The sequence below is a fragment of the Euleptes europaea genome, chromosome 14, assembly GCF_029931775.1.
Source record: "Euleptes europaea isolate rEulEur1 chromosome 14, rEulEur1.hap1, whole genome shotgun sequence".
NCBI classification, from domain to species: domain Eukaryota; kingdom Metazoa; phylum Chordata; class Lepidosauria; order Squamata; family Sphaerodactylidae; genus Euleptes; species Euleptes europaea.
In genome coordinates this window covers 45,418,994-45,440,364 of record NC_079325.1, presented here as the reverse complement: position 1 = coordinate 45,440,364, position 21,371 = coordinate 45,418,994, and the positions used below count along the sequence as shown (strand labels likewise).

The window sequence follows — 21,371 nt, the reverse complement described above, 5'->3', positions numbered from 1 at the left end:
ATACCTCTGCCCCTGACTAGCATGAGGACTGGCAAGGCTGTGCACCTCTGTCCCTGCATGGAATGGGGCTCTGGAGGGCCTCATGCCTCCATCGAAGCACAGACCTTGGCAAGGAACCCACCTCTGTCATAGGTTGCCAGATTCCTCTTCACCATTGGCGGGAGGTTTTTGGGGCAGAGCCTGAGGAGGATGGGGTTTGGGGAGGGGAGGGACTTCAAAGCTATAGAGTCCAATTGCCAAAGTAGCCATTTTCTCCAGATGAACTGATCTCTATCGGCTGGAGATCAGCTGTAATAGCAGGAGATCTCCAGCTAGTACCTGGAGGTTGGCAACCCTAACCGTGTGAGGTAGGTGGGGCTGAGAAAGTTTGGAGAGAGTTGTGACTAGCCCAAGGTCACCCAGCTGGCTTCATGCATAGGAGTGGGGAAACCAACCCGGTTCACCAGATTAGAGTCAGCCACTCATGTGGAAGAGTGGGGAGTCAAATCTGGTTCTCCACCGCTCTTAACCACGACACCACACTGGCTCTCTATCGTCTCATTCATCTCCAACATTTATGAAAATCCGGAGCCGGCAGTTTGCATCCCATGGGGTTAGGGTTGCTAGCTCCGGGTTGGGAAACACCTCCAGATTTTGGGGGTGGAGCCTGAGGAAGGTGGAGTTTGGAGAGGGGAGGGACTTCAATGCCATAGAGTCCAATGGCCAAAGCAGCCATTTCTCCAGGGGAACTGATCTCTGTTGCCTGGAGATCAGTTGGAATAGCGGGAGATCTCCAACCACCATCTGGAGGTTGGCCACCCTACATAGGGTGGGCATGGTCTACACAGAGATTCCACCCAGCCTGCCTACTGCCTCTCCCCTTCTGGAGTCACAACGCACTTAAAGCAGGCGCTCGACCGCTGAGTGACTGTCCCTCTCCCTAAATACTGATTGCATATCTTAATAATTATTAATTTTATTTTAAATATTTCTATGCTGCCTCTCTACCCAAACGGGTTATCTGAGATGGTGAACATCAGCACATTAAACCATTTCAACATCAAAACATCAAGACATTAAAAACTGCTTTAAATCTACAAGTGTGTATAAAATACTTAAATATTTCAACAAAGCATATAAAACACACATAGCAACACAACCAGGGAGGAGGGCAAATAACGGTTAGTGGGGGAATGCCACCCCCCCAAAAAAAAATGTCTTCACCCACTGGCAACAATAGAGGGAGTCAGACAAATCGCCCTGCAGAGGGAGTTCCAAAGTGTTGGGCACCCCGATTATAAAGGTTGTTTCTTGGGTTCCCATTGTCTAGCCCCAGATGGCATGGACACCCAAAGCGGGGCTCCTAAAGATGACCACAGTGGAAGGGTATGTTCAGACAGAAGAAGGCAGTCCTTAAGGTATGCTGGAGCCAAGTCGTATAGGGCTTTAAAGGTCAATACCACCACCTTGTGCAGATGCCCCCCTGTTTTTCCTCAGATATCATAGCTGTCTCATGCCAAGCCAGACTGTTCCAGCCAGCTCAGTATCATCTACTCTGATCAGGAGCTGCTCTACAGGGTATTAGGCCAAGAAAGGTCTTTTCCAAGACCTGGTCCCTGACATCCTTTTAGGCGGAGTTCCTCGAGATCAAATCCAGGACCTTTTACTTATTTATTATATCAGTCTTATAACCCACTCTACTCCAGCAAGCCGGGCTCAGAACGGCTCACATAAACCTCAAAACATACAGTAAAAGCCATAAAATCACATACAACGGTGAATTAAAACCGCCCTAATCAATTAAAATCATAATTTCTGATGGCGTGTAAGGTCACAATACAAGGCCACAGCAAGGCCTGCAGGCAGCGGTTCAACAGCGGCAGGTAAAGTAGGGAGGCCAGCATTTATGGTAGGAACCTTATGTGCTCTATCATCCTTGTCCACAAAGCATCATTGCCATAGTTAGATCTCCCCTGATAGTTGTGCCTAGAGCACAGAGATGCCAGATTATGTTGCTCATCAGGCTGAATTCCATTGGTGGGTTCAGGGTGGAAGATGCTTGAATGGTACATTCTCTACTCCCTTCCTCCAAGGATTAGAGCTCTTTTCAAATCTCACCAGCCAACCTGGAAGGGGTGGTGGTACCCATCATCTGGAGGACTGCCATGGGGGGGAGGGGATATAAATTAAATAAAATGTCCAGCCCCTTCAATCTGAATGCCAAAAGCATTCCAGAAGCTTTTAACAGAAAGGTACTTGCAAGAGTACCTGCCAGTCTTATTTAAGAGCTGCTTAATTCCACCTTCTGATCGGCTTTTGTCTTCAGCAGCTGCGCTACCTGAGTTACAAAGCAGTTACTTTTTGTTCCCAATGAAACAGCTATTCACAATTAGACTTATCTTTAAAAGCTTTGCAAGAGATGAGCTGATAGATCAAAGCCAAGCTCCTTCTAATCGCTCAGCTCCTCTGCAAGTTAGTTAAACCCAACAAGAATTATAAGCATTGCAAGCTTGTTAGAAGTTGCAAAGATGGCAGAAAATGACATAAGTATAAGATTTTCTTAAAGAAAGCTGACAATTATATGAAGAATTAGTCTTTAAGCTTTTATCCTGTAGAAATGTGCCAAATAAAAATAAAGATACAATAAAATTAATGCAATCTGCATGAACTAAAAACTTGGCATGTCTGATTTCGTTTGATGAGGGTTAAATTTTCAGCATGGAAGAAAGAGTGGGGACATGTTGGTCACAGAATAAACCCCTACATGGTTCTGATATAAAGTAAACCATGGTTTGACATTCTACAACTAAATCTGGGCAATCTCTGGATTCACGAGTCCCATACTCTCTTTGTGCACACCTCTCTGATTTATATAAAAAATTATGGCTAGCCATAATGTCCCAATCAAGTGGTTACACTTTTCCATACTAAACAGATAAAGTGCGAACCATAGTTTGTGGTTTAGACATAATGGAAAACTTTGCCTTTACAGCAAAAGTATTTAATTACAGCAAAAATATTTATTTACAGCAAAAGTGTTTAATTAGATTACTGTGGGGGGTGAAGGAGACAGGCAAGCCCCATGTATTTCATAGTAGGGTTGCCAGATCCCGCTTCACAATTGGTGGGAGGGTTTTGGGGTGGAGCCTCAGGAGGGCGGGGTTTGGGGAGGGGAGGAACTCCAGTGCCATAGAGTCCAATTGCCAAAGCGGCCCTTTTCTCCAGGCGAACTGATCTCTATTGGCTGGAGATCAATTGTAATAGCAGGCAACCCTATTTCTCAGGCTTGTCCAAGAAGCAGAAAACCATAGTTTGCAATCATGTCTGAACCATGCTAGATCTGCAGTGGGGACTGCCAATTATTTTAAACAATTGGCATTCAACATATACACTGCTCTTCCTTTGGGAAGAAAAAGGAAGCCAAAAGGAGCTTTGCAAGGGGTATACAGCACCTTCCCTATGAGGAAAAGCTAAAGCAATTGGGGCTTTTAATTAAAAAAAAAAGATAACCAGAGGTGGAGTGGGGGTAGGGTTGCCAACCTCCAGGTACTAGCTGGAGATCTCCTGTTATTACAACAGATCTACAGCCGATAGACATCAGTTCACCTGGAGAAAATGTCTGCTTTGGCAATTGGATTCTATGGCACTGAAGTCCCTCCCCTCCCCAAGCTCCTCATGCTCCACCCCAAAACCTCCTGCTGGTGGCGAAGAGGGACCTGGCAACCCTAAGTGTGTGTGTGTGTGTGTGTGAGCGATATATACTAGAGGTTTATCAAACAAATGATGTGAAGAGCCGGTAAGTATGGTATAATTAGGGTTGCCAGCTCTGGGTTGGGAAATACCTCGAAATGTTTTGGGGTAAAGCGTGAGAAGGGTGGGGTTTGGGGAGAGTAGGGACTTTGATGGGGTATAATGCCGTAGAATCTACTTCCCAATGCATTTTTTCCAGGTGAATTGATCTCTATTTCCTGGAGATAAGTTGTAATAACAGGAGATCTCCAGCCACCACCTGGAGGATGGCAACCCTAGGTATAATGGTTACAATGGTGGACCAGCAGCCGGGTTCTGATTCTTGCTGAGCCATGACAAGCTCATTGGGTGGCCTGGAGCCAGTCACATCCTCTCTGTCTAATGTACCCCACAAGGTCGTTGTGAGGATAAAACATCCATAGAAAGGTTCTACTTCTAGTCCTCTCTCTGATATGCCAGCTTTCTGTATGCACAGGTTTGGTTATTAATATGGAAGCTAGGGTTGCCAGCCTCCAGGTGGTGGTTGGAGATCTCTTGCTATTACAACTGATCTCCAGGGGACATATATCAGTTCCCCTGGAGAAAATGGCCACTTTGGCAATTGGACTCTATGGCGTTGAAGTCCCTTCCCCCTCCAAAGCTCCCTAACAGGCTGCTATCTTGATCAATCATGCATGATAGCAGCCAGTTAGGGAGCTCCATATTAATCCTAGGAATAGAAATATTTAGCCTTTGTGGCTGATGAAGCTACTTTTGTAGTGAAAAAGCTGGAAAACGTCCGGCGCCGCATTACCATCTGCATCTCCGTTGCCTGAAGACGAACTGAAACCGACTAGATAGTCACTCAACGTATCTTATGAACTTTCGTAACTATTTATCAGCACCGTGCTGGTTCCTTTTCTTATTGTCACTCTCCTGCTTTGTAACCTCGGTTGCTTAGCTTCGTTGTACTTCGTTTCACTTGTAATATAGTGACAGCTTTTGCTGTTTTTGCTCCTCGCATTCCACTGCTTCATTATTCTATATTCTTTAGCCTACTACTGTCTTATTTGAACCTCCGGGTACTAGCTGGAGATCTCCTGCTATTAAAACAGATCTTCAGCCGATAGAAATCGGTTCACCTGTGGAAAGTGGCTGCTTTGGCAACTGGACTCCATGGCATTGAAGTCCCTCCCCTCCCCAAACCCTGCCCTCCTCAGGCTCTGCCTCAACAACCTCCGGCCAGTGGCAAAGAGGGACCTGGCAAGCCTACCCTGCAGCAGATCTATTAGCTTTTTTCTATATTGCTACTGCAATATACTTTGTCTTGACTTTTGTGACTCAGAGGTTACGGCAAAGTTGGTACAAAGTCTCACTTCCAGGAAGCGGACCTCAAATACAAACTTATCTCAGACAGACAGCTTTCCACCTAGTGAATAAACCCCAAAACATCTACCGAATTTGGGGGCAGGGTAGAATCTCTTGGGGGGGGGGGGCTTTGTTGCGCAAGAAGCATCACCAAGGCAATGGGGGAGGGACAGACATGCGTTGCTTTCTGTGTTTTGTTTGGGAGGGAGCTCTTGGCCCCGGAATTATCTTCTCTTGTACAATAGCTACTCTTTTTCATTTTTTGAAGGCCAGGCAAAATTAAAGAGGAAAGGTATTTTTAAGCATGCCTATTTACTTAGGGACCCTTCCAACTACAACAAGTCTTGTGCCATATAACTACATGTCCAATTTTTTTTTCCTTTTTCTTTTTCCTTTTTTAAAGAAAGGAAACAAAAATGCACAAGCGATGTTTTTGAGTAACGGATTCTTGGACCAAATTGGCCTTTGCGTCGTAGTCCCTCTGCCAACAGCAAAAGTATATTCAGCTCTCCTGCTGCTTCCCTTGTGGAAGCATAAAAAGGTTGCAGGCCAAACATGGATCCTCATTGCAAAGATTTTTCTGGCCTATTATGGCTATTTTATACATCACAATTTAAACCGGAGTTGGGAACCGATTTCCATTTACAAAACACATACAAATATTTATGAATGGCACATGCTCTGATTGTTCGTGTTTAAAGGGGAGAGTCCAAGTTCTGATTCCTGTTTCTGGTAAATCTTTATCCCAGCTCTCTTCCAAATTTTGGTTTTTGGAGATTCTTTATTCTCATTTTGTTAGGGTATGCTTATCTCGAATACTTCTGAATTTTACACTGAAAAGTCAGTCTGCCCCTTGCTTTTTGTGGCCTTTTGACCCTGTTGTCCCTCCTCTCCATATCTATTTATATGAATAGTCAACCATCCTGAGTACACTTATAATTCTTTTGACTGGATCTTCTTTTAAACTAGCCCCTCTTTTTAACGTCTCTCTCCCCCATTCACTTTTCTATCGTCTCCAGCTTTTTGTATAAATGTATCCATCTTATGTTGGGTCTTCCTCTTTCCCTATTTCCTTCAACTTTTCCTGCCACTTTTCCTAGCACGGCTACCCATATGGAATGATCTTTTATGGGGAGGCAAGGGACCTCAGCCGGGTATAATGCTATAGAGTCCACCTTCCAAAGCAGCCAGGGGAACCAACCTCTGTTGTCTGGACAGGGAGATCTCCAGGCCCCGCCTAGATACTGGCAACCCTGCTGCAGCTTCTGACCTTGCAGTCCCAGTGGGGTTGCCAACCTCCAGGTTGTGGCTGGAGATCTCCCACTATTACAACTGATCAGAGATCAGTTCACCTGGAGAAAACGGCTGCTTTGGTAACTGGACTCTATGGCATTGAAGTCCCTCCCTCTCCAAACCCCACCTTCCTCAGGCTCTGCCCCCAAAGCTTCCCACCAGTGGTAAAGAGGGACCTGGCAACCCTAACAAATGTATAGAGTTGCCAGCTCTGGGTTGGCAGAGATCAGTTCACCTGGAGAAAATGGCCACTTTGGAAGGTGGGCTCTATGGCATTATATCCTGCTGAAGCCCCTCCTCTCCCCACACCCTGACCTCCTCAGACTCCATCCCCCAAATCCCCAGATATTTCCCCACCTGGAGCTGGCAACCATAACTCCCAGAGACTCTGCACTCAAGTTCCGAGAGCTGAGAAGGATTTACATGTTGTTGGATACTGAAAATCCTAAAAGGAGCGCACCCAGTCCTAGTCCCACCCACCCCCTCCACTTTCTAAGCCATAATGTAGCTGAGTTTAGAAATGATCCTGGGGAGGCAAGTCAGGGGGGAAGGTTCAGCCCACCCAACAAGTTAATGGGGTACCATCAGCCACGTCTACCTAAATACCCCTTTGCCTTTCCTAGCAGAATGGGAGTTCTTCCCTTCATCAATTGTTCAATGTAGAACAGCAGTTGTGAGTTCAAACCCTGTTCAGTACCCCCTTAAAAAAACCCAGCAACTGATAACACAAGAGTTGGCTGTCAAGAGCTGTCTGTTTCTACAAAGGGTTGTCTAAAGAGTGGGGAGGCAAAAAATGAAGGGGAAAAAAACACCCTCTCCATGAACACGAATGGTCATCCATCAATTTATTTTAAGCACATTACTTCTCTGACAAAGAGAGAAGGGGGGGTTGGGGGAGCTGAAGAAAAAGGAAAGACGTATAAAATTAGGTTTGTGTCACTCACTTAACGTTGCCGTCTCCCCAGAGGATTCTCTCCCAAACAGTGCTCCGCGAACTCATGAATATGAATGATTTCCCTGAATGCACCGCAGCTCACCAAAACAATAAGATGAAAGGGGTGGGAGACCACATTGATGAAAAGCAAGAGTGGGGTGGGATAGGCTGAACACCCCCCCCCCAATAAAGGGGGACTTTTGGAGGCAATGAAGCACTCTTTGAGATATCTAGACAGGCCTTTGAACAGAGGATATAAAAAGAGGCCAACCTCACAGATTCAATAGTGCAGCTAAGAGCACAATGGAAGCCAGTTTGAGTGACTGTCCAGAGCGTCAGGCTTGGACCAGCAAGACCTGGGTTCGAATCCTCACCCAGGTCCAACCGAGACAAACAGCAAGTGGGTAAACTCTTCCCTGCCTGGTAGCTTTTCAGGAGAGGGGTTGTATTCCCTGTACACAGAAAGCTAGCATGTGAGAAACTGGTGAAGCAGAACAGCTATGAGAAGGCCCCCAAATCTAGCCCAATACATTGCCAGCTCCCCTCCTTTAGCAACAAGGGGATGATGTTGACCTACTTTACAAGGCTGTTGTGAGGAGTGTTCCACGACAACGTGAACCATTTTGAACACTGAAATCGCTGTATCCATTCTGTACTTTTTATTAGTAGTAGGCAAGTCTGAGCCCTGACCTGAATCAGCCTGATCTAGTCAGATCTCAGAAGCTAAGCAGGGTCAGCCCTGGTTAGTATTTGGATGGGAGACCACCAAGGAAGTCCAGGGTTGCTGTGCAGAGGAAGGCACTGGCAAACCACCTCTGTTAGTCTCTTGCCATGAAAACCCCAAAAAGGGGTTGCCATAAGTGGGCTGTGACTTGACGGCACTTTACACACATACGGGCAAGTCTGACCAGCCTTCTCTCTGAACCCTTTTACGATCAGCCCCTTTATATATGAAGGAACACTCAGAGGATGCAATTTGATGAAATGAAACAATCCAGGAAGAACTGTGCTAGTATGAAAGAAGAATCAAAGAGTTGGAAGGGACCACCAGGGTCATCAAATCCATTGGTGGGTGGTGAGTTGGCCGTCATGCTCTCAGCCTGACTTGACCTATGCAGCTGTTGTGGTAACCCTCATACCTGCTGCCCAGAGTTATCAACAGAGAGCCATTCCTCTGGAGGGAACAACCACTTCCAAGGGAAAACTCTATGGTATACCATGGAGTCTAGGAGAAACGGAAGTCCTAACGTGACACAGCACGTCCCTGCTCAGCTCCCTCTCCTTCCCAAACTCCTCCCCAGGCACACACACACATACCCCGGTCTCCAGGAATTTTCCATGCCAGAGTTGGAAACCCACCTGAGCCCCTTGAAGGTATGCTAAGCTACAATAGCTATGTACTTAAACCACAAGCTGGAAGAGATGAGAACAACCCTATTATCACAGTTGACAGAGGGCTACACATGTGATTTGGGAAAGAGCATGAGCTGCTATTAGCCCCTGACTGGGAGAGACAAGAAGCACCCATATTGCTCACAACATTGGCTCATGTGGTGTGTGCCATTTCTCAAAGAAAGGAGGCAGGGCTCAGCAACATGGGGTTTGCATGTAAGAAAGGTTTGCAGATTCAGCTTCTGCAATCTACAGTTACAGGATTTCAGGTAGCTGGTGTCGGGAAAGGCTAGGTCTCCTCTCTCCACCAGTGGGAGGTTTTTTTTGGGCTGGGCTGGGGCAGTGATCCTGTGCGTGTGGTCGCATGCAGTGCAAATACGTCGCTTCTGGGTTTACCCTGGAAGCGCCGCATCGCAACGGGATGCTTTAGCACTCAAACCTCCAAAATGATAGTGTTTGGGGGGTTTGAGTGCTAAAGCATCCCATTGCAATGTGGCGCTTCCGGGGGTAAACCCTGAAGTAATGTAATTGTGTCGTGTGCAGCTACACATACGATTGTCACTCCGAGGAGCCCAGTGGATTGGCAGGCAATTGCATTTTTCAACTGTCAGAGGTTACCTTGCTCTCCCAATGCATTTCTGCGTGTTTTGCCCACACTTTCTGGATTCCACAATTCAGATGTGGATCACGCTGCCAATAAAACATTGCGGTAACCAAAGAATGTCGGGAAGAAGTTGCGCAGAGAGAGCAGCCATCCTGTTGGGGCAAACATAGGGTTGCCAACCTCCAGGTGGTGGCTGGAGATCTCCTGCTATTACAACTGATCTCCAGGTGAAATAAATCAGTTCCTCTGGAGAATATGGCCACTTTGGCAATCGAAGTCCCTCCCCTCTCCAAACCCCACTTCCCTCAGACTCCACCCCCAAAAGCTCCAGGCATTTCCCAACCCGGAGCTGGCAACCCTAGGCAAACATAAAGGGACTGATCAGTCTTAAATCTGCCTCTCACCATGCCATGGCCCTGATCCAGATCTAGGGTGTTGAGTACTGGCTTTGTGAAAGAAGCAAAAGGGTTTGGTTGCTCATTCACTGGTCTCCAAGTGCCATGCCTGGGCTCAGGTCTTGCTTCCAGCCTGCATGGCTTACTCAATTTTAAGTGCCAAGGATCCTTATGCAAAGCATCTCTCCTATTACAGCTGCCCAAAGGCTCTAGATCACCTGCCATTTTCATTTACTCAGTCATCAGATTTGTTGATTTCCAAGAAAAGATGATCCTTGTTCTTTCGGATAAAGATATATTAGGAAAAGTTCGTTCTCCTGCAACTTTATTAACCATTCAAAGTACACCTCAGATGCTGCAGCGTGGATAATCACAGGTGGTGCAACATAGCATCTTAGTGTTCATGCGCCTGCATTTGCATACATGTGCACTGGGGGCAAGATTCATACTCCTCTCCTTCCTGCTAAGATTTATCCTCCAGACTGAGATTTAGGGCATGAGCTTGGCCTTGGAGAACAGGCACCAATATTTTTCCTTTGCTCCATTATGGGGGGGGGGGACTTTCCTTGGCAGGATCTGCAGCTGCAGCCTCCCCTGTTACAAAGGGGAGGGGCCGTGGCTCAGTGGCAGAGCATCTGCTTGGCATGTAGAAGGTCCCAGGTTCAAACCCTGGCCATCTCCAGTTAAAGAGACTAGGGAAGTAGATGATGTGAATAGACCTCTGCCTGAGACCCTGGAGAGCCGCTGCCAGTCAGAGAAGACAATACTGACTTTGATGGACCAAGGGTCTGATTCAGTATAAGGCAGCTTCATGTGTTCACCAGGAAAGGGCAGCCAATACATTCAATCAATCAATAGTTGTAGTATTTTCATTGGGTGTCCGCAAAAATTAAGGACAAAACAGGGATTTACCTGGTAGGGTGGGGCCAGGTAGAAAGGGACAGTTGGAGCATATGGAATATTTGGGCCACTTCCTTCCTTCTGGGGTGGGGAGGAAGGAAGTGGCCCAAATATTCCACATGCTCCAACTGGGCAAATATCCCATACACAACCTTCTGCACCCTTCTGGGGTGGTTTATATCTTGAGCTGTATAAATGTTTGGAGCTGGGGTAAACGCCAAACACTTTCAACAACAATTTATAAAAAACTAGTGATTTGCCACAAAAGCAACCCCAAAACGAAACTAACACCACTCACGACATTCTGCGATGCAAGCTTACGCTCCTGCTACCGGATCCTGGTAGGAGAGGAGAATGCTGTACAGTACAGGGTATCTCAGGCAAAGGGGCTGCGTCAGGCCGGGAAGTCGGCCACGGCCAGATGCCCAAGCAAATTAATTTATTTACCCCCCACTGTAGACCTTGTGTTTGGTAAGAGCGTCGCCTTGGAACAAAACACCATTAATCTTATCTGTTTTCTTTTCTCAGCTTCGGAGGAGAGGCCAGGGCAGCCTGACAGAGAAGACCACACAGTTTTGCGCTCTTCTCCCCCCCTCCCTTTGCCTCCCCTGGCCTAAGAGGATTGATCCAGGCCTTATCTGATTAGAAGGGGGGGCTTTGCCGGGGAGGAAGCCAGGAGAAAACAAAACAGGAGACTAATTGAGTTACGGGCCAACTAGCGCAGGGAGAGCCGCATGCAGAGGAGGAGGTGAAGTGTGGACGTGTCGATGCAACGCAGCAGCAGCAACAAAACACAATAGTAAAGACAAAGATGTGCAGCTAGCAAAGAAAGCACACCGTGTGGCAAAACAAAGGCCAGGGCTTGCTTCCCAGGTGTGAATGCAAATTCTGCTTCTCCGCCCCCCAATAAAGCCTTCCAGCAGGTGGATCTGTGAAACCTCTCTCAAGAACATGTAATTCCTTGCCCCAAAATATGACAATGGCCACTTTCAAAAGTGGCTTTGAAAAAGGGATCAAAGGATGTGGCAGAAGAACATAAGAACATAAGAAAGGCCCTGCTGGATCAGACCAAGGCCCATCATGTTCAGCAGTCTGTTCACACAGTGGCCAACCAGGTGCCTCTAGGAAGCCACAAACAAGACGACTGCAGCAGCACCATCCTGCCCGTGTTCCACCACACCCAAAATAATAGGCCTGCTGCTCTGATACTAGAGAGAATAGGTATGCAGCATGACTAGTATCCATTCTAACTAATAGCCATGAATAGAAGAAGAAGAAGAAGAAGAGTTGGTTTTTATATGCCGAAGTTCTCTACCATTTTAAGGAGAATCAAACCAGCTTACAATCACAGTCCCTTCCTCTCTCCACAACAGACACCTTGTGTGGTAGGTGGGGCTGAGAGAGTTTGGAGAGAATTGTGACTGGCCCAAGGTCATGTGTAGGAGTGCGGAAACCAATCCACGTCACCAGATTAGAGTCCGCTGCTCATGTGGAGGAGTGGGGAATCAAACCTGGTTCTCTAGAATCCACCACTCTTAACCACTACACCACGCTGATGTACCATGGGAGCTGATGAAGAATTCTAGTAAATTTAACAGCTTCAAAACTGTTTTGTGTAATTTTGGTTGGTCCTAATTAAAGGTATTATGTGGACTGCGGAAACAGACATGGCCTCTTGCGAGGAAGGATTTGAAAAAGGAGGTAGACAAATTCATTGAGAATGGGTCTATCAACAGCTCTCAGTCAAGGTCTGTAAAGCAGAACCTCTATATTCAGAGGAAGTAAATCTTTGTGTACCATATAATAAGGACAAACATCAGGGAAAGGCTTGTTTTTGCTTGTGAGCTTCTTAGATACATTTGGCTGCTCACGGTTAGAGACAGTGTGCAGGGCTATATGGACTTTTGGTCTAATCCACCAGGATAGTTTTCATTTTCACATGACTCTTGATTCAAATAATATAGCATCCTCTAGGCTTAAGCTGCTCTATCTGCAGTATGGCAACATTACTGGTCTACCTTGCTGAACTGTTGTAAGGATTACAATCAGGTAATGGCCCTGACATGGACGGCCCAATCTATCTTGATGTTGTCTGATCTCAGAAGCTAAGCAGGGTCAGCCTTGGTTAGTACTTGCATGGGAGACCACCAAGAAATCCAGAGTCACTTCGCAGCGGCAGGCAATGGCAAACCACCTGTGTTTGTCTCTTGCCTTGAAAAGTCTTCTGGGTTGCTGCGACTTGACAGCCCTTTCCACCACCATCTAGAGCACATTGGTGGTGGAAAATGCCATCAGGTTACAGCTGATTTAGGGTGACCTCGTAGGGTTTTCAAGGGTAGAGACCAGAGGTGGTTTGCCATTGCCTGCCTCCGCATGGGCTGAGAGAGTTCTGAGAGAACTGTGACTTAGGCCAAAGTCACCCAGCTGGCTTCAGGTGGAGAAGTGGGGAATCAAACATGGTTCTCTCCATCAGAGTCCGCCACTCTTAACCACTTCACCACACGGGCTTTGTGCTCCAAACATTATCCGCAGGCAAGTCAAGCAAGACCTTTGTGGCAACACCAAATCCACCAAGTGGGGTGGGGGGTGGAGATCAGGAGACCGTTCACCTTGAGGGACCACTTGAATAGGCAAAAGGCAAACCTGGAGACTGGTTTTAATTTTACGTTTGGGTTGGGTCTAGATGTTGTGCAAAAGAACCAGGAGAGACTCGGGGGTGGGGGCTGTGGTGTCTCTCAGTAGTCTTGTCCACCTTTAGAGCCAGCGTGGTGTAGTGGTTAAGAGCGGTGGTTTGGAGTGGTGGAGTCTGATCTGGAGAACCGGGTTTGATTCCCCACTCCTCCACACAAGTGATGGAGGCTAATCTGGTGAACTGGATTTGTTTCCCCCTCTCCTACACATGAAGCCAGCTGGGTGACCTTGGGCTAGTCACACTCTCTCAGCCTCACCTACCTCACAGGGTGTCTGTTGTGGGGAGGGGAAGGTGATTGTAAGCAGGTTTGATTCTTCCTTAAGTGGTAGAGAAAGTTGGCATATAAAAACCAACTCTTCTTCTTCTCTTGCAGTTTTCTTGTGGCATAAACTTTTTCTGAACCACGTTGCTGACATTGGTTCTGTTTTGCTTTGTTTTCTGCAGCAGTAACCTAGGAGCACAATGGGGCCCTCTTAAAAGTCTCCCCATCGCACAAGCACAGGTACGAGGGAGGAAAAAGGCAGCAACTCCGACAATCAAAGCCCCTAGATATGGGTGTGCTTCCAAACGAGCACTGAATAATACAGGCAGCATAAAAACCATGGGGTTTGCTCATTTATGTGGGGCCATCGAGGACAGCTGTGCTGCCAGCATGGGTTCCTTCTCTCCACCACCACCCCCCACAGATATTCTTACAAATGATAGGCACAAATGTAATCAACTGGGAAGGCTTTGGATGGACAAACCTACAGGCCCCCTTGATGGCTTCAACATCTTCCAGCCATTGTGTTTACAATCCCTTGCTAATCAAGGCAAAGTGAGCTTGCAAAAAGGGATCTGGTTAAGCGATTATCACCTCTGAAGGAGGAGGGCTCAAGGAGCTTTGATCCTCCCCCTCCAAGGGCCCTCATTAGCATCTCAAAGAAGGTGTCGACTCCTTCAGCTGGGTCCACTTCCCAAAGCTCTCTTGCAAGCAGGCCTTTCAGGTTGCAGCCCTCTCCCCCCCTCCCCTCCCTCAGGCTTTAAAGAGGCTCTGGATTATATCCACAAAAGGCTAGCTCAGCTCAAAGGCCTGAACTGCGGGCAATAACAGAGAGCATTGATTTCTCCTTCCCATTGAACAACCCCTGGAAGGGATGCAGGAGGGCTGGATCGGAGGAGAGGGCTTATGGGACCTGAGGCTGTCACAATATGGATTCTTCCCCCACAGTTCTTAAGCACCTTTACTAGGAATCAACAGAGTTTAGGCATACCCACCAGCGGGTCTTGCTTACCAGGGACAGCACCTATTTGGGGGGCCCTGTCCCTGGTAAATCATGGTCCTTATATTGTTCCTGTTTTTGCCCTCTGAGGATGTCTTAAAAGCCTCTTCTAAAAGTGTACAAGTGTATCCATCACTACACCTTATAGCAGTGAGTTCCATAAGCAAGTTATGCAGTTACTTGTAGGAAGCAGCACTTACTTTTATCTGTCCTGAGTCTACCGGCCCTTCAACTTCATTGGGAGACCACTAATTCTAGTATTATGGAAGAAGGAGGAAGTACTAACCAAGGCTGACCCTGCTTGTTTCTTTCTTTTCTTTCTTTGGGTGAGTTCACACATGCCAAATAATGCACTTTCAACCCACTTTCAATACATTTTGCATTGGATTTCACTGTGTGAAATGGCAAAATCCACTTGCAAATGATCATTAAAGTGCATTGGAAGCAGATTGAAAGTGCATTATTCAGGATGTGTGGAAGTGCCCTTTATAACTCATTGGCCATTTACACATGGTTCAATCCCACTTACTTTGTTCCTGTGTTGCCGCACATTTTATGAACTCGCTTTCAAAAAATGTAACACATGGGAAGGAACCACTCTGCGCTCCTCCACCATGCCGTCCCCCAGGTAGAGGTGAGGGGAAAGCCGGTGGTAAGTGGAGGCAGATGGAAGCAGCGTTGACTGGCGATCGGTGACTGGCGGAAGGAGCCGCCATCGCTCTGCAAGGTGAGGGGAAGCTGGGTGGAGGGTTAGGGTTACCCAGCGAGGCGGTGGTAACTGGAAGAAGGAGCCGCCATTGCTCTGTCGTCACGCTGGTGAGGTGGGGTGAAGCTGGTGGTGGGTGGGAGAGGGGGAGAGTGAGGGCGTGAGGTCTAGGGGGTGAAAGGGTGCCGCCGCTGCCACCACCAGGCCGGCAAAGTAGCTTCTTATGGCAGGGAGTCGACCCGGATGCTAAACGCTCCGGTGAGCTCACCCGTTTGCAGCGCTTTTTAGATAAAAGTTGTGATAAACCAAGAACAGAAAAAAACATGGGCAAGTAGCGGAATTGGGCGGGTTGAGCCCGCTGACCGGAGACAGCCATGTGTGTTGACTGAGCAGAATTGCTACATTCCCGGGAGATTCAGGAGACAATACGGCCATGCGTTAATGGCCAATGACATCCCTAGCTCAATTTCAGAACTTTTTTCCAAATGTGATAACTTGGCCCAGGAGCACCCAGTACCTTTTATTTTAGACTTCAGCCACTGGTGACACATACAGGTGTACCATAGTGGTAACTTCTTCCTGTCATTCTTTGGTCACAGTAATGTGTTTATTATCGGTTTTTCTTGCTGAGCAAAATGGGAAGTGGAAGAGCTATATCACCCCAAAGTTACTTACCAACACAATTAAAGGATAACTCTTGCCGGCAAAAGAGAGAGCAGCCATCTCCGTTGACCTTATTCATGTCATCACACTCTTCGCCAAGGTCTCTGAATATGATACAAAAGCACAATCAGGTATTAAAAAGTAAAAAAAAAATGATGCACAGATTTGGAAAGAACATTATAAGGGGAAAAGATAGACTTTTACTTCCTCTGGAGCCCAGGCCACACAATAGAACCACCTTGCCAAACCTAAGCAGGTCCAGATATGGTCAGGGATTGGATGGGAGACCACCAGAAAATCCTGTGTAAGCTACTGAGCTAAAATTTATAAAATGATGGCCAGGGATGAATTTATCTGAATAGTCGTCAGTTTTAACCTCACTTTCACCACAACCTCACCAGATGGGTTTAGACTTACAGGGGTCTGTAAGAAGAAGGAGGAGGAAGAGGAGGAGGAGGAAGAAGAGTAGTAGTAGTTGGTTTTTATATGCTGACTTTCTTTACCACTTCAGGAAGAATCAGGCTTACAATCTCTTTCCCTTCCTCTCCCGGTTCTCCAGATTAGAGTCCACAGCTCCAAACCACTGCTCTTAACCACTACAACATGCTGCTGGTGGTTTATTGTATGGACAATAAACTACAAGACAGTGTGCATGATGTGCTTTGAACACTGGAAATGTTATATAAACATGCAGAGGACCCACAAAGATTTGAGAGCATCTTGTTTTCCTCTCTCCCACTATTTTCACTTTCCCTTCCCTGAAAGCCCCCTTTGCCTCTCCTGCTTCCTTCACTCCTTCCCACCCACCAGCCAACCACCCTTTACCTGTCTGTGTCTTCAGGAGCAAGGAGAATACTCCTCAAATTGGGATTCATATCTCTTTTAATATGCAAATTCCAAGGAAGGTACCTGAGTTTAACCCCCCCCATTATTTACTTCTAGGGTTGCCAGCCTCCAGGTAGTAGCTGGAGATCTCCTGCCGATAGAGATCAGTTCACCTGGAGAAAATGGCTGCTTTGGTCATTGGACTCTATGGCATTGAAGTCCCTCCCCTCCCTCCTCAGGCTCCGCCCCCAAAACCTCCCGCCGGTTGTGAAGAGGGACCTGGCAACCCTGTTTACTTCAGTAAGTAGCTCAGGGGGAAGAACTTTTGATCTCTGGAGCTAGTGGGCAACCGACAAGGTGTGCATTAATTATGGAACAGGTAATTTAAAAAACCCTCCGTTGATTGTTATTGACCCTTAAAAAAAAAAAGCCAGCACTTTGAGCCCAGCGGATCCTATGACAGAGGAAAGGAAAGTGGATGGAGAGACCACAACATTCAGTGCTCGGCTTTGGAGTCCAAACCTGCCTCCCTCCCGCAGACTCCTTTGGGGCTGCGGAGCAAACCTTGCCTTGAGGTTGCCCTGGAAACCTGACCTACTGTGCGGCAGCTGGAATACAATCCGTCCCGGCAGAAAGGCCTCCTTGGACCTCTCACTTAATGACAGCACCAAGACACTGGAAACATTTTCTCTCTTTTTCTTGGCAGCAATTAACACCCAGAAATGATTGGGGGGGGGGGGGAAGCAGGCAAGAGGGAACAGGGTAGCAGTAATTCCATGAGTTTTAATTAAATGCCACCTGCTTGTGAGTCACTGAAACCGCGGGACCCTTTCTCGAGATCATCTTCAGACGAGACAGGCACCGGAAGCAAAGCGCAAGGCCATCTTCATTGCTACGGGCACGGATCCCTACCACCTCCCTCCCTGAAGTTAAATACTTTTAAGCCATAGGAACACCATGGCCATTTATGCTTGGTAATTAGCAGCACATTCCAGGCAGAAGTGCCCCGCATTTTTTTTCTTTTTTTAGTTTTTCACGCTGAACCATCATTCAGGAAGTGACTGTGAAGCTGGCGCATACCTGCTTCACATTTCTTAAGAGCCCCTTTAACGCAACCTTTTGTGTTTGCTCCGCCCCCGCCTTGAAGAATCCCCTCAAGGAAGCATGCAAAATGACAGCCGCACGTTAGCTATGCAAACGGAAGTTGGCTAATGGAAAGACCGAAGGAGCAGGTGAGTGGGGAGTGGGGAGGAATTTCCTTTGCATCGGGACTGAGAATAGGCATTTTGAAGGTTGCATTTAAAAAAAGAGCTTTGAGCAAGCATCAAAATTGACCCTGCATAAATGGCCCATGAGAAAGTTTAACTCGCTCCCAATAAAGGCCATTGGTAGGGTTGCCAACCTCCAGGTACTAGCTGGAGATCTCCTGCTATTACAACGGATCTCAGTTCACCCAAAGAAAATGGCTGCTTTGGCAATTGGACTCTATGGCATTGAAGTCCCTCCCCTCCTCAAACCCCACCCTCCTAAGGCTCCATCCCAAAAACCTCCTGTCGGTGTGAAGAGGGACCTGGCAACCCTAGCCATGGGACTTAAAGGCGGAAATCCTAAACACACTTACTAGGAATAAAGCTCATTTGGATGCTGTCAGACTGAAATTTGACAAATAAATTATAGGTTCTTGTAGGTTATCTGGGCTGTGTAACCGTGGTCTTGGAATTTTCTTTCCTGACGTTTCGCCAGCAACTGTGCAGGCATCTTCAGAGGAGTAACACTGAAGGACAGTGTCTCTCAGTGTCAAGGGTGTAGGAAGAGTAATATATAGTCAGAAAGGGGTTGGGTTTGAGCTGAGTATTGTCCTGCAAAAGTAATGTGCTAATCATTGTCCTGTAAGTATCAAGATAATGTGCTAATGAGGGTGTGGTATGTTAATATGGAACCATTGTATCCTGAAGTGATCTGTTAATGTGTGTAATCCAAAGCTAATCTGCATGGCTATTGTTGAATGTTGTCTTTGTTAGTCTGGAGGTTTTTTAGAACAGGAAGCCAAGCCTTATTCATTCTTAAACTCTCCTCTTTTCTGTTAAAGTTGTGCTGATGTTTATGAATTTCAATGGCTTCTCTGTGCAATCTGACAAAATAGTTGGAAGAATTGTCCAGTCTTTCAGTGTCTTGGAATAAGACCCTGTGTCCTGTTTGTGTCAGTCCATGTTCAGCCACTGCTGATTTCTCAGGTTGGCCAAGTCTGCAGTATCTTTCATGTTCTTTTATCCTTGTTTGTATGCTGCGTTTTGTGGTCCCGATGTAAACTTCTCCACAGCTGCAAGGTATACGATATACTCCTGCAGAGGTGAGGGGGTCTCTTTTGTCTTTTGCTGATCGTAGCATTTGTTGTATTTTCTTGGTGGGTTTAAACACTGTTTGTAGGTTATGTTTTTTCAAAAGTTTCTCCATCCTATCAGTGACTCCTTTAATAAATGGCAAGAATACCTTTCCTATGGGAGACTGTTTTTCCTGAGTTTTCTGATTTTTGTTTGGTTTAATGGCCCTTCTGATTTCATTCTTGGAGTAGCTGTTTGCTAGCAGTGCGTGATTTAGATGATTAGTTTCTTCCTTGAGAAACTGTGATTCACAGATCCGTCTTGCACGGTCCATTAATGTTTTGATTACTCCTCTTTTCTGTCGGGGGTGGTGGTTGGTTTATTATAAATAAATTATAATAGTATAAAGGCATTAACCTCATGCCAATAACCAAACAACATAAACATCATAGTCAGCAAATACATAATAACATAACGAAGCCCATAGGGTGGCAGAAGAACAAAAAGCAAAAAGCCCCAGGATGGGGGACTCCCGCCCGGGAGTGTAGAATCCAAAAATAAAGTTCCACAAGTCAAAGCAGGGTCCAAGGAGGAAATGAAATTGGAGAACGTGTGGCTAGTCATTGGTGCACGTTTCAAAAGCTTTCTTCAGCTCCAAAAACAACTTAAATGCAACAAATGCTTTTAGATCCAATTGGGAATAAGCATGTTGTCCATTGACCGTCAGCTGTGAAATTAACAAAAAATTATGTACATGCCTAATCCACGCGTTCCAAACCCTTACACTTAACGGGCTCAACAACGAGTTTGATCCTGCTTTATATGAAGTTTTACAGTTTGTTATTAGGATATCGTTCTCTTTAAGAGTCTTGTTTTCCGGCGGCATTGTTTTCCGCCTCTTTTGCTATCCTCCTTAGTGCTGATTGGCTTACTATTCTTTAAAGCCTGTGTTCCCATAACACCCCCCCTTACAGCTCTCATGAAATTACATGCGCACTTGAATTCAAAATAGACACATTTATTCTAGGTAAGAATGTTAACATTGTTTCTATACTATAAATCCGATTTTTATTCCGTAGTAATTAATTAGTGTTACTGTGACATGTATATAATTTTTTGTTAATTTCACAGCTGACGGTCAATGGACAACGTGCTTATTCCCAATTGGATCTAAAAGCATTTGTTGCATTTAAGTTGTTTTTGGAGCTGAAGAAAGCTTTTGAAATGTGCACCAACGACTAGCCACACGTTCTCCAATTTCATTTCCTCCTTGGACCCTGCTTTGACTTGTGGAACGTTATTTTTGGATTCTACACTCCCGGGTGGGAATCCCCCATCCTGGGTTTTTTTGCTTTTTGTTCTTCTGCCAGCCTATGGGCTTCGTTATGGTATTATGTATTTGCTGTTATGATGTCTATGATGTTTATGTTGTTTGGTTATTGGCATGAGGTTAATGCCTTTATACTATTATAATTTATTTGTCAAATTCCAGTGTGGTTCGTCTCCTTTGAGCCTCTGTGCCACCATTTCCTTCAATTGCATTAATTCTGGCACAGGTGTTTCCACTTATTGTAACCTCCAGGTACTAGCTGGAGATCTCCTGCTATTACAACGGATCTCAGTTCACCTGGAGAAAATGGCTGCTTTGGCAATTGGACTCTATGGCATTGAAGTCCCTCCCCTCCCTAAACCCCACCCTTCTAAGGCTCCACCCCAAAAACCTCCTGCCGGTGGTGAAGAGGGACCTGGCAACCCTAGCCATGGGACTTAAAGGCGGAAATCCTAAACGCACTTACTAGGAACAAAGCTCATTTGGATGCTGTCAGACTTACAGAGATAGCAAATGGCAGGTGGAGGAATGTTACCAAGAGCTGGGGCAGCTGCTAAGGTGCCTGCTTCTTGGAAAGTTAATCTTGCCTCTGAATAGGTTGTCACATGGATTTGGGTCTCCCCAGCTAACTTTATAGGAAAGCTCATAGGGTAGCAGCTTGTGCATAAGCTCATCATTATAATTGAGTGCTGTAAAGTCACAACCAATTTATGGCAACTCTAGCAAGGTGCAGTGGTTAAGAGCGGCGGAGTTTAATCTGGAGAACCGGGTTTGATTCCCCATTCCCCCCCACTTGAGCAACGGACTCTAATCTGGTGAACTGGGTGTTTCCCTACTCCTCCACATGAAGCCTGCTGGGTGACCTTGGGACAGTCACAGTTCTCTCTGAACTCTCTGAGCCCCACCTACCTCATAAGGTGTCAGTTGTGGGGAGGAGAAGGGAAAGTGATTGTAAGCCGCTTTGAGACTCCTTAAAGG

The 21,371-nt window shown here is 46.4% G+C and overlaps 1 protein-coding gene across 1 annotated transcript in view; it reads right to left on the bottom strand.

The window, feature by feature from the left end:
• The window catches only part of PAPPA (pappalysin 1), a 328,178-nt gene that overhangs the window by 181,826 nt on the left and 124,981 nt on the right, over positions 1-21,371 (bottom strand). Inside the window, exon 9 of the mRNA XM_056860765.1 lies at positions 15,930-16,021. Coding sequence (XP_056716743.1) covers positions 15,930-16,021 — 92 coding nt within the window. The remainder of the gene's footprint in view (positions 1-15,929; positions 16,022-21,371) is intronic.